At 37.2% G+C, this 12405-nt stretch overlaps 3 protein-coding genes across 3 annotated transcripts; 1 reads left to right on the top strand and 2 right to left on the bottom strand.

Moving 5' to 3' along the window:
* Nucleotides 1-5270: 5270 nt before the first annotated feature.
* Nucleotides 5271-5729, bottom strand: LOC145642845 (uncharacterized). Its single transcript, XM_081694010.1, has one exon. The coding sequence runs from the start codon at nucleotides 5727-5729 to the stop codon at nucleotides 5271-5273; it is 459 nt and encodes a 152-aa protein (XP_081550136.1).
* A 2286-nt stretch (nucleotides 5730-8015) lies between these two features.
* Nucleotides 8016-11580, top strand: LOC145555944 (uncharacterized). The gene is made up of 2 exons (XM_081617650.1): nucleotides 8016-9077; nucleotides 9415-11580. The coding sequence occupies exon 2, from the start codon at nucleotides 9552-9554 to the stop codon at nucleotides 11439-11441; it is 1890 nt and encodes a 629-aa protein (XP_081473776.1). The 5' UTR covers nucleotides 8016-9077; nucleotides 9415-9551; the 3' UTR covers nucleotides 11442-11580.
* LOC145642844 (disease resistance RPP13-like protein 4) lies at nucleotides 8401-9504 on the bottom strand. Its single transcript, XM_081694009.1, has 3 exons — nucleotides 9459-9504; nucleotides 9341-9351; nucleotides 8401-9084 (listed from the first exon to the last, which is right to left on the bottom strand). Exons 1-3 carry the CDS (start codon nucleotides 9502-9504, stop codon nucleotides 8401-8403), a joined length of 741 nt encoding a protein of 246 aa, XP_081550135.1.
* Nucleotides 11581-12405: the final 825 nt, after the last annotated feature.

The following is a 12405-nucleotide window of genomic DNA, read 5'->3' as shown; positions in this document are numbered from 1 at the left end:
TTAGGGAATTTAGGGAAGTCATAGTTTTTTTTTTCCTAAACCCTTCCTCACACTCAATGATCAAATCAATCCACATGATTTTGTCCACATCTTCAACAAAAACATCAATTACATTACCCATATGAGCAAACTTAAGCATAACTTGATCCATTCTGCAACATAACAACCAGACGCATAAATTTAAACATCAAACACCCACATACAAGCATAAAGTTATCATCTTTAATCAACATATACACACACAACAAAAAACAGAGCACCTAACTTCTGCAAGTCTAAAAAAACATCAAAAAACTATAATATTTAAAGACATACCTTGCTTAAGGTCAGTATAGCTCTTAGAAACTCCTAGGATGTCCACGATTGTCTGAATTCTGCTTCAAATCCCACCAAAAACCCTAAATTTTGCTCCCCCAAATTTGCCAAATTTCGATCTTCACCAAACCCTTAATCGCTACCAATTGCTCAATAATTTCGAAAAAAAACGTCAATCAGTTGTGTTTGTTTCACCCTAATTAAAACACACTAAGTTTCAGTTGTGATTTGATGTTTGTTGAATGAAGAAGAAAGGTTTTGGGATTTTTGATGGATGAATGTAGAGGAACAGTGCAGTGTGGTTGGCATTAATGAAGAAGGGGAGGGGATGCATTAAATCAGGGGTAGGTTAGTCATTTTATCTACTTTAGTTAAAAAAGTAGCCATTTAGGAGATGGTTAGCACCTTTAATGACAATTAGGCCACTACTTGTAAATTAAAAAAAATTAAGATGACACTTTAGAGATTCGAAAAAAACATCGTCTCCCACGTGGAAAACTTAAAAGTAGGAGGCCACCAAATTTTTTTTAGCGGGTTTGTAAACATTCAAAGATTAAAGGAACTTCAAGTTCATAGGTATGAGTATTTCATGTCCAACTTATTCAACATTCCTATATATCCAACTTCATTAAGGCGTATGATAGTATATATGTAATCATATTCAAATCACACATCAATAATTATTTCAACATTGAAAGTGGCAGTATGTTTCATAAGAGGTTCCACTCATAAGGTTACTGACAATATGACCATATATGGTACATACCAAATTAATGTCAATCATAATGCATGTACATGAGATAGTTCAACTACCTCGTGGTATGATTTTATATGGCTTTGGTAGGCATTTATAGTTATTGTCATATATGTTCTGTTTCAAAAGTGAATTGAAACCAATAAATTTGTCTTTGTGCAAATGGATTGTGATGACAGAAATAATGTTAAGAGATGCAAGGAGACTAGCTTAGTAATCAGAGAATAATAGAAAAGGAGGCAGAATAAGAGGGAGAATATTAGGTCATTTCTCATTATTCCTCAAGGACTGATTACAGCAGTTTATATACTAGCTAGAAGACAAGAGTGGCAGCCAATCCTTATAGCTAATCATTGCCTAGCATTCACTAGAATCATCCTAGAAAACATCACACAAAATATCCTAACAACTAGCTGCTATGACTGTATATATTACCCTTGTAGCTGTATATTAGCTTATATTAACCTCATTACCCCCCCTCAAGCTGAGAGGCAGGTGAAGATTTGACTCCCAGCTTGAGTAGAAGACCATTGTGCTGCTTAACTGACAGAATTTTGGTGAAGACATCTGCTAGCTGATTTGTTGAGGAAACATATTGTGGTTCAATATCTCCAGCCTTGACCATATCCCTAACATAGTGACAGTCTATTTCCACATGTTTGGTCCTTTCATGCATTACAAGGTTTGCTGCAATTGCTAAGGCTGCCTTGTTGTCACATTTAAGCACAGTCTTAGCTAAGTGAGATAAATTCATATCTTTTAGCAAAGCTTTAATCCAAGTTACTTCACATGCTATAAGAGCCATTTCCCTGTATTCAGCTTCAGATGATGAACGAGCCACCACTGGTTGTTTCTTAGATTTCCAGGATATAGGGGAATCACCAAGGAGTATGCAATAACCTGTGGTGGATCTCCTGGAAATTGGACAACTTGCCCAATCACTGTCATAATAGGCAGTGAGAATGGCAGCAGAAGCAGAAGCTAGTAATATGCCTTGAGAACAAGTACGAGCTAGGTATCTAAGGAGCCTCTTTGTAGCTTGCATATGCACTGTGGTTGGTGAATGCATGAACTGGCTTAGATTCTGGACAGTAAAAGAGATACAGGTCTGGTGACAGTTAAGTATATGAGCTTCCCAAGGAGCTGCTGATATGGGGTAGGATTTGACAAAGGATCACCTTTGCTATCACTCATTTTTAAGTGAGTATCCATTGGCAATTTCAAGGGCTTTACATTAAGCATGTTGTACTCTGTCAGCAAGTCTGTTGTGTATTTCTTCTGAGAAATAAAAATTCTCTGATCTGATCTGTCTATTTCTAGACCAAGGAAATATCTCAGTGGCCCCAGATTCTTCATGTGAAACTTTGATGACAAAAGAAGCTTGACCTCATCAATGTCTTCTTCAGAGTTACCAGTGATCAAGAGATCATCTACATAGACTAGTACAGCAGTGAAGTTATTGTTCAGACATCTAGTAAATAGACTATAATCTGCCTTAGACTGTGTGAACCCAAAGGATAGAATAGTCTAAGAAAGTTTAGAAAACCATTGCCTAGGTGCCTGCTTTAATCCATATAAGGATTTTTTAAGCTTACAGACCAAATGAGAGGTCTTGCAGGGAGCAGAAGCACTTGAATCAACTTGAATTATGTGCCCAAAAGAGAAATACCCTGGTGGCATTGACATATAAACATCTTCCAGCAAGTCACCATGCAGATTAGCATTGGTCACATCCATTTGGGTGGTGTGCCAATTATACATAGCAACCATAGCTAAGATTGTCCTTACAGTTGTCATTTTGGCAACAGGGGCAAAGGTTACCTTGTAATCTATGCCAAATTGTTGTCTGTTACCTAAAACCACAATTCTTGCCTTATGTCTATCAATGGTGCCATCAGATTTGAACTTTATTTTATACACCCATTTGCATCCTATGACCTTCTTTCCAGGTGGCAGAGTTGTGACCTCCCAAGTACCATTAAGTTCACACTGAGAAAGCTCTAGGTTCATAGCTGCAACCCATTGATCATATTGCATAGCATGTTTGTAGTGGACTGGATAAGTGGTGTTTTCAAGAGTAGAAAGAAAACAGTAGAATTCAGGGAAAACCTGCTGGTTTGCAAAATTGGCTATTTGCTGATTTTTGTTTTTATTTTTTGGCTGAACATAGTCTCTCATCCAGTAAGGCTGTTTTGATGGTCTATGGCTTTTTCTAGGAGGTGGTGGTGGAGGTGGTGGGAGATAAGTGTTTTGGTTTGTGTTTGAGCTTGTGTTTGGGCATTGATTTTGTGCATCAGTATCATTGTCATCATCAGACAAAGTCTGATTTTCATGAATGTCATTTTGTGCACCCAAGGGAACAGGACAATCATCAAATAAGATAGGGTAATGAGTCTGGTTAGGAAAGGGTATTGGTAGGGGTTTCATGAGCTGATCAAGAGAGGAAAGTTGGAAAGGAAAGATGGTTTCATGAAACACAACATCTCTAGACACAAAGATCTTCTTATTTGACAAATCAAGGAGTCTGTACCCTTTTTGAGTAGCTGGATATCCCAAGAATACACATGGCAAACCTCTGGGTTGAAGTTTATCTTTCTGAACTGAGTGTGTGTAAGCAAAAACTAAACACCCAAATACTTTCAAGTGATCATACTCAGGAACAGAGTTAAATAACATTTCAAATGGTGTTTTGTTATTTAAAACTGTGGTAGGCAATCTATTTATGATGTGTACAACAGTCATGACACATTCTCCCCAATAAGATAGCTCCAAACTAGCTTGAAATCTGATGGCTCTTGCAATCTCAAGTATATGTCTGTGCTTTCTTTCCAGCCTTGCATTCTGTTGTGGCCTGTCAACACAGGAAGTTTGATGCACAATTCCCATTTGGGCAAAAAACTCTTGGCATGGCCCATCATCAAATTCAAGGGCATTGTACGACCTGAGAACTTTGATTTTCTTCTCAAACTGAGTGAGAGCATAATTATAGAAAGACTTGAATTGTGCCAGAGAATAAGATTTTTGCTCCAATAAATACACCCATGTCATTCTTGAATAGTCATCCACCAAAGTGAGAAAATATTTGTATTTTCTTCTAGTACATACTTTGTAAGGGCCCCAAATGTCCATATAAACCATTTCAAATGGCTCCTTAGCATGAGATGTACTCAACTGATAAGGCTGCTTAGTGAATTTAGCTAGGGGACAGGTCACACAAACTTGGCTATTTTGTGTTATTGTCTTCTTAACACATTCAATATGCTTCAGTTTGCTGAGTGAAGCATGTCCTAATCTGTGATGCCACACAGCAAAAGGAACACTCTCAGTCTTTGATGAGATTGCTAAGGCTAGGTGTTCATCACCAGCATTCTCATTTTTGCCTGTCAGTTGAGGAATATTGGAACTTTGATCAGCAGAGCCATTAATCAAGTAGTAAAGGCCATTTTTCACCTTTCCCAGCCCCTCGATCTTCTTTGATTTTATATCTCTTATTACACAATGTGTTCCATAGAAGACCACTTCACACTGAGAATCTTTGATCAACTTGTTTACAGACAACAAGTTATGCTTGAAGTTAGGAACACACAACACATTCCTAAGGGTCAGAGAGTTAGGAAGTTCCATAGATCCTATGTGTGAGATTCTTGAAGTTTCACCAGTTGGCAAATTTATCTTGAGCTAAGAGAGAACAGGTTGAAATTCACTGAGATTTTGAAGGTTAGAAGTCATGTGGTCAGATGCACCTGAATCAATTATCCAGTCATTTGACACTTTGATTGCATTACAGCAGGACACCATACCAGAGAAGTTCTCTAGCTCTTCATCAGTGTCATCCCCCCTATGCTGGGATGCAGCATTTGCTGAGGGAATATTCTGAAGCAATTTTTCAAATTGTGCTTGAGTTAGGGTTACAGAACCAGAACTACTAGTGCCTGCACTATGAGCAACAACTGCTAACTTAGGACCTTGCCTAGTCCATTTCTGTTCATTCTGTCTGGGAATTGGCTTTGTCGTGCTTGGTTTGTATTTATGATGCCAAGTTAGATACCTAACCAATAACCAACACCTATCTGAACTATGCCCTTTCCTCCCACAAGTACTACAAAGAGGAAGTCTATTAGCAGAACCAGGAGCATGATAAGTAGCAGAATTTCTGTTGTACATTGCTGAGAATCAGGCTCATTCTTGCCTATGAGCAGGCTCATTCAGGCTCATTCTTGCCTATGAGCAGGATTTCTCTTTGACTCTCTTCTTGTTGCAGCATGGAACAAGCAGATTCAACAGTAGGGAGGGGTGTGAGCATCAAAATGTGACTTCTCATAGCAACATAACATTCATCTAACCCATTTAGAAATTGAAACAGTCTGCTTTCTTCTTGGAACTTAGCAATGGCATTTAAAAGATTTCTGACCTCAGCATTACCATCAGAAACAGTAGGCAAGATATTTATAGCATCAAGTTCTTCCCATAGACTAGACATACCAGTATAATATGCATTGACAGATTCATTGTTCTGTTTCAAATTATAGATATCCTTGTTTAGCCTATATTTTCTAGAACCATTGGACATGGAGAATCGTTTTTCAAGCTGAACCCTAGTTTCTCTAGCAGTGTTGACATACAAAACAGATTTTTTTAATATTATCAGATAAGCAAGCATGGATCCAAGAAATTACCATTGAGTTGCATGTATCCTATTGTTCTGATTTTGCAGCATCCTCGACATATGTAGATCTGAGAACTGAGCCTTTAACAAAGCCCAGTTTCTTCTTTGATGAAAGTGCTATCTCCATTGAACGTTTCCAGGATCTGTAATCAGCTGCTCCTGTAAGCTTATCAACAGATATGGAGTAAGACCCATCATTGGGATGAAGATACAAAGGACTGGCAGTGTCAGCCATTATAAAATGAGAAAGAGAGGATTTTTATGAAGAAAAAAACAAGGAGCAACAGAAAAAAAAAAATAGATTTTTAACAAATGAGATGACCAGAAATACAGATGTGAGCAATAAAGTCTCGATTTTGCATCAAAGCTCTGATACCATGATGACAGAAATAATGTTAAGAGATGCAAGGAGACTAGCTCAGTAATCAGAGAATAATAGAAAAGGAGGCAGAATAAGAGGGAGAATATTAGGTCATTTCTCATTATTCCTCAAGGACTGATTACAACAGTTTATATACTAGCTAGAAGACAAGAGTGGCAGCCAATCCTTACAGCTAATCATTGCCTAGCATTCACTAGAATCATCATAGAAAACATCACACAAAATATCCTAACAACTAGCTGCTATGACTGTATTACCTTTGTAGCTGTATATTAGCTTATATTAACCTCATTAGATTGTTTTCCCTTCCAAACTTAATTAAGCTCATTCTCTCCATTCCAAACTTATTGTTTTCAACTATTCTTATATGATTTTATTAACTTAATTTTCAGTAGTCAAAAACTCAAAATTAAGAAGATGAAGAAAATGGTTGCAATTAAGAGAGCCCTGATTGTGTGGATAAAATTTGAGTTAAAATTAAATTCCAAAAAAAATTGTATCATTTTGATCATTATTTAGGTTTGATGATGTGAGGATATTTTTCCTTCAATTATCCTGGATTAAGAACAAAATTTTACTCCATAGTTATCTTTAATTAACAGCTAAATAATACTCATAATTTTCTTGATGTATTTTCTATATAATTAGATAAATGATTTTATTAATTTGATAGTGGGGTGAGACAAAGGAATATGAAAGTGTTGATGAATTCGTTGTGCAAATTAGCACTGGAAGAGGAGTAAGTATTACCCACTACCATGGTATGGGTAATACTACCCAATACCACAATTTTTTTTTTCTTTTTCCTTTTTTTTCCCTTTCCTCTTCATCTTCTTCCTTCCTTAAACCCTTTTCCCCACCTCCATGGATAGCTCCCATTGCCGGCCAAACCTCCGCCCACCGCACCTTCACCTCCGACAACAAGAAGCCCACCCCACCGGCTACTACCTTGGTCGAAATCCAAAAACATGCAACTACCTCCATTAAAAATCACCGGAAACCACAAAAAAAAACATAACCCAAAAACAAGAGACACAAACTTATGGCTCTAGCCATTAAAAACGGTGAGTTTTATGCTGGAAATCGCTGAGTTCGGTCGAAATTGACGCCGGTAGTTTTTTGTCGGTGCTCAGTTATTATTAATTTCTATACTGTTATTATTGGTTTGTATACTGTTATTATTGGTTTTTTTTTACTGTTATTCATAATTTATATACTGTTATTGAGAGGAGAGAGACTGCATTTTTACAATATGGGTAAGTTTTACGTGAAATTACATTTTTGCCCCTGGTATGGGCCCAACGAGCCCATACCTGGTAGTGGTCTATCACTACTCCTGGAAGAGGCGTTTCAAGTTAAGGAGGTTGGGTTGTTGTCAGAACCCCGGGTTGGTGGCAGTGAACATGGAATCAGGTGCAGGTGCAGGTTTGTGGATAATTGGATTATGCAGAATTTTATAACCTTGTTTCAGTAAAAATGCTTTATGTAACCTGCATTGCTATTGAATTGGTCATTTGATATTTGGATTATGCAGTTTAACTTCATACCGCTGACAGCTTCATTATCCATTCTAAGAATTATGTGAACATTGGGTTTATCATGCCTTTGGTATCTCCCTAAACTAGTGTTGCTGGTTTCTGAAAGCTATTTTCATTTTGGCCATGTATGTGGTCACTGAAATTGTTTCTTAATCTTTTTTTTAATAAATTAAATTTTGTAATCAGCAATATCTCTTCTCTTTCCTCTTTTTCGTTCCCCTCCCTTCCAGCCTTTCATTTCATCATTGTTATCCAACATATATAGATGAATATCTGGAGGGAAAGGGAGGGAAGGGAAAGTTAGGGAAGGTCACTCTCTCCCTCCTCATGAATGGGTTTGTGACGTTTGTCTAATTTCATCATTGTTGGAGAGGTATGGAAGGTCACTCTCTCCCTCCTCATGAATGGTGTTTATCTAACAAGAACTCATACTCCTATGATTTTTTCATATATAAAGTTAATTAACTAATATAGACAGAATTTGATGCCTTTTCACTCTTATTTTATTCCAAAGTCTTAGCTCATAATAATATAAGAACAACAACAACCCCACTAAAGAAAAACCGGATTGAAAAGAAAGACTGAACACACATACAATTACAGTTTTATAATGGAACTTCTAGGTTAAACATATGATTTTTTAAAAAACTGTTACAACTTACAAAACAAATATAAAGAACACAACTTTAATTACCTTCTTTTGCTATAATTCAATTTCAAAAACTTAGATATAATTAGCAGCCCATCAAGATTGCTCTGACTTATTCCACTGACCATTATTTCCGCATGGGAAGAAGATGAGATTAGGACATTCATACACCTCAAGATGACTCAAGTTTGGAAATGACTGTTGCAAATCAGACCATTTCATATGCAGTTTGGGCAAATATCGAAGACAAAGTATTTTAACATTTAAGAAGCAATACTTGTAAGGTTCAAGCTTCCGAAGACCACCTCCTCTGATACAGAGTTTTACGGGGCAATTGAGACTTCTACAACCAATTAAGTCCAACAGTTGTAACGCCATCATCTTAGGGGCAGCCTGGAGCTCTAGCTTCTCCAAGGTGGCTGGCAGAGCTAGCGTACAGGAGTCAGATCTGTTGCTTTCAGTTGCAGCACTAGGGATATGGGATTGGCTGGCTTTGTTGATCACCCAGGTTACTTTCAGTTTTCTGAGCTTATGCATATGGCAAAGTGTCTCTAGATCTTCATTTGTTGGGAAATTTACAAATCTAGCGCGAATAGCCAATTTTTCAAGATTCTCCAGATCTGATAACTCTTTCAATTTACATTGATCATAGGAATGATCTGCTGTTTCAGGGTTAATTATGAACCCCTTCAGAACTCTAAGCTTTTTCAGTAAAGCAGCTCCCTTGGGAATGTGACTGAGTAGGTAACACTCCGACACATCCAAGTGAGTAGGTAATACCTTTTTTATGTTTCATTTTTATGTGTTATCATTTTAATAAGTAATGAATTATTCATTATAGCTCATGCTCAGAAACAACTTATCTCTTATAGTAATCTAAAATTTGGGTACAATAAACGTGTAAATAAAATATCATAACAATGGAATGTTTAAATTCAATAAAAAACGTAAGTGCTGCTGAGGTGAAACATCTATGGGAAAAGGGGCAAATTCGCTGCCTCATTCTCACGAGTCTCGTTATCCAGGCTTTGCTTACATTTCTTGCACCTAGAAGAAAACGCAGCTCAAACAGCTATCTTATGCTCTTTATTTGGGTTCTGTATTTGTCAGCAGATGTAGTTGCTGTGTATATCATTGGGTTAATATCCAGCAACAGAAATCATTCAGCTCAGAAGGAGCTACAAGCATTTTGGGCACCATTTCTTCTACTGCACCTTGGTGGTCCAGACACAATTACTGCTCTGGCAATGGAGGATAATGAGCTGTGGCGCAGGCACGCTCTTCAGTTGGCTACCCAGGTACTCGTGACTATTTATGTGTTTGTAAGATCATTGCGACATAATTCTTTGTGGATACCCACGATTCTCATGTTTGTAGTTGGATTTACCAAATATTATGAACGCACTTGTGCTTTGTTTTACGCTAGCAGTGACAATTTTAGGGACTCCCTTAGGACCACACCTGAACCTGGGCCTAACTATGCTAGGCTAATGGAAGAGTATTTTTCTGCTAAATGTGCTCATATTCCTTCTGAATTTGATGTTGAACATGGTCAATCAGAAAATTTGGACCGAAAATCGCAGGGAGATGGAGGTCTAGACGAGAATGGTGAAAGCAATAATGGTGGTAATAACACGGGCACTTCTGAGGAAACAGATCCAAATTATTTTGTGAAGATAGTAAGAGAAGCTCACGAATTCTATGAAATGTCCAAACCCCTTCTCGCTGATGGGTTTTTGAGCTTAAAGGATCGTGAACGAAGTCGAAACTTTTTTTTGAAAAGGTCTTTAAAAGAAGCTTTTGAAATCATGCAGATTGAGCTCAACTTAATCTATGATATCTTTTATACCAAGTCATTTTTGTTGCTAAAGAAACGTGCATTTGTTCGCGTTTTATGCTTTTTATTGGTTATTGCATCCTTATTGATGTTCTCTTTCAGATGGGACATCAAACACCATGTGTCTGATGCTATAATAACGTTGACCTTGCTTGTTGGGGCTGTAGCATTGGATATATGTGCTGGTGTTATGTTTGTATTGTCAGATTGGTGGATTATTATCACACACGGTGTAAAAATAAACAGATACCATGAATTTCTTATGCCGTTCTCAAGGTGGTCGAAATGTGTAAGGCAACCTAGCTCCCAAAGATGGTCACAATCCATCTCCAAATACAACCTGTTAAAACGCTGCTTCAGGAATCCCCCTTCTTTGCTCGACTCTAAGTGTATTGTTGGTATAAAGCACATTCGTGATTCTCTTTATGGATTTGTCTATGTTGAAGGATGTAAGGATGAAGAGAAGCTTATTGATTTTGTCATGAAGGAGCTACATCAGAAAGCAGTACTAGCTTCTGATATAGTGGTGGCGAAGGATGTATTTTCTGCTAGAGGTAATTTGGTTTTGCAAGATGACTATTTCCTTGCCTCCGAGTGCTTAAGTCCATGGACTGTGGATATTGATTATGACGAAAGTCTGTTGATTTGGCACCTTGCAACCGATATCTGCTCCTGGACTGCTAGCAGCAACAACCAAAGTCAAGAGACCAAAGATTATAAACTCATCAGCAAGTCACTCTCAGATTACATGTTGTATCTTGTAATGTCGCAGCAAAAGCTTCTTTCTTCTGTGGTTGGTATGTTGGATACTCGGTTTGAAGACACTTGTGCTGAAGCCTTGAAGTTCATGAATTATGAGAAATTGAGTATCAGCTGGTTTGTAGAGTGGTGGTGGAAGGCTAAGAAGTGTTGTTGCCAATCAGGTGAAAATCCTTCACAAGTCCAAGAAGCTGAAATTTTCAAGAAGTTTAGTCAACAGGTGCTTGGAGTAAAAGCAGATGTTGAGCCTATTGTTGCCAAGGGTGATAAAAGTAAATCAGTCCTCTTTGATGCATGTCGTCTAGCTAAGCAACTGCAATTGTTTGGAGAAGAAGAGCAATGGAAGATAACCAGCAAGGTTTGGGTGGAGCTGCTTTGTTATGCTGCTGTCCGTTGCTCGCCAAGAAGTCATATTGCACAATTGAGCAAAGGTGGGGAACTCATTACATTTGTGTGGCTGTATATGGCTCATCTTGGCTTAGGGGAGCGCTTCTTGCAAAACCAGGGATTTGGTCGGACCAAACTTATTATTCACAAATGACTACTCACTACTTACAGGTTATATAGTCATAATAAGCACAATCCCTTGTACCACATATTGTCTCTACACACAATTTCCTTATTTTTAGCTATATTTTCATGTCATATATGAATTGTAATTGAGTTGTATCATTTTTAGTAGATTTGATGTTTAAGATATATTCAGAATTATATATTTTATTACTTGCTCACTAACTAGTGGTGAGTTGAATAACAAGAGTATATTTTATATTATTACTTCTAATACTAGTATATTTGTGCTATTTTGAAAAGCTGAATTATTCATATATTATTAGTTAATTTCTATTGTGTGGTTCTGCACTAAAGAAAATATCTTTTGTTATAAGATACAAGTATGATCTTCTAGAGTTCTAGGTTACCAATAGCTCATCTCCAAGCGCTATTTAACATAACTGAAATCTTAGTTTGAGTTTAAGTTTATAGCAATAATAGAAATATTTTTGGGAGAATACACTTTGAAGGGTAAAAGCAAGAGTGTTTGTAATTGGGTAACTAAAAGGTTAGTGAGTCGGGACTCCGAGAGCATGTGTGAGGTCAAGTGCGAAAGAGTGCACATCTATAATTAGATGTGTGAGATTGTTTGTCTTGAGTAGCTATATACTACTACAAAAATAGTCAAAGAGATCCGTCTAAATATGCCTAACAAACCGCCTTTTGACGGGTCTCTAGCTCAGAGGTCTCTTTGATAAAGAGACCCCCTGATTACATGTGGTCTGTTTGTAAAGACAAAAAGACCCGTTCTTGAAGATAGGCGGTCTGTTAAATTAAGTAACAAATAAACATTAATTGAAGGGAAACAGACCCATCACTTGAAATGTGGGATTTGTTTAGTTGTATCAAAGAGACCCGTTCTTTTAAATAACGGGTCTGTTTCATCTTTTTATTTATTTTTTTAAAAAAATTATTTACAAAATTTCATTTGATTTTTAAAATTTTTATTTTCG

This window comes from Chenopodium album, chromosome 8 (assembly GCF_948465745.1).
Source record: "Chenopodium album chromosome 8, dcCheAlbu1.1, whole genome shotgun sequence".
In the NCBI taxonomy this organism is placed as follows: domain Eukaryota; kingdom Viridiplantae; phylum Streptophyta; class Magnoliopsida; order Caryophyllales; family Amaranthaceae; genus Chenopodium; species Chenopodium album.
The sequence above is the reverse complement of the archived record's forward strand: the minus strand, read 5'-3'. Positions and strand labels throughout refer to the sequence as shown.

What these genes read in the sequence shown, in the direction of transcription:
- LOC145642845 (XM_081694010.1), bottom strand. Translation starts at nt 5,729, where the DNA reads ATGCTTGCTTATCTGATAATATTAAAAAAATCTGTTTTGTATGTCAAC.
- LOC145642844 (XM_081694009.1), bottom strand. Translation starts at nt 9,504, where the DNA reads ATGGTGCCCAAAATGCTTGTAGCTCCTTCTGAGCTGAATGATTTCT.
- LOC145555944 (XM_081617650.1), top strand. Translation starts at nt 9,552, where the DNA reads ATGGAGGATAATGAGCTGTGGCGCAGGCACGCTCTTCAGTTGGCTACC.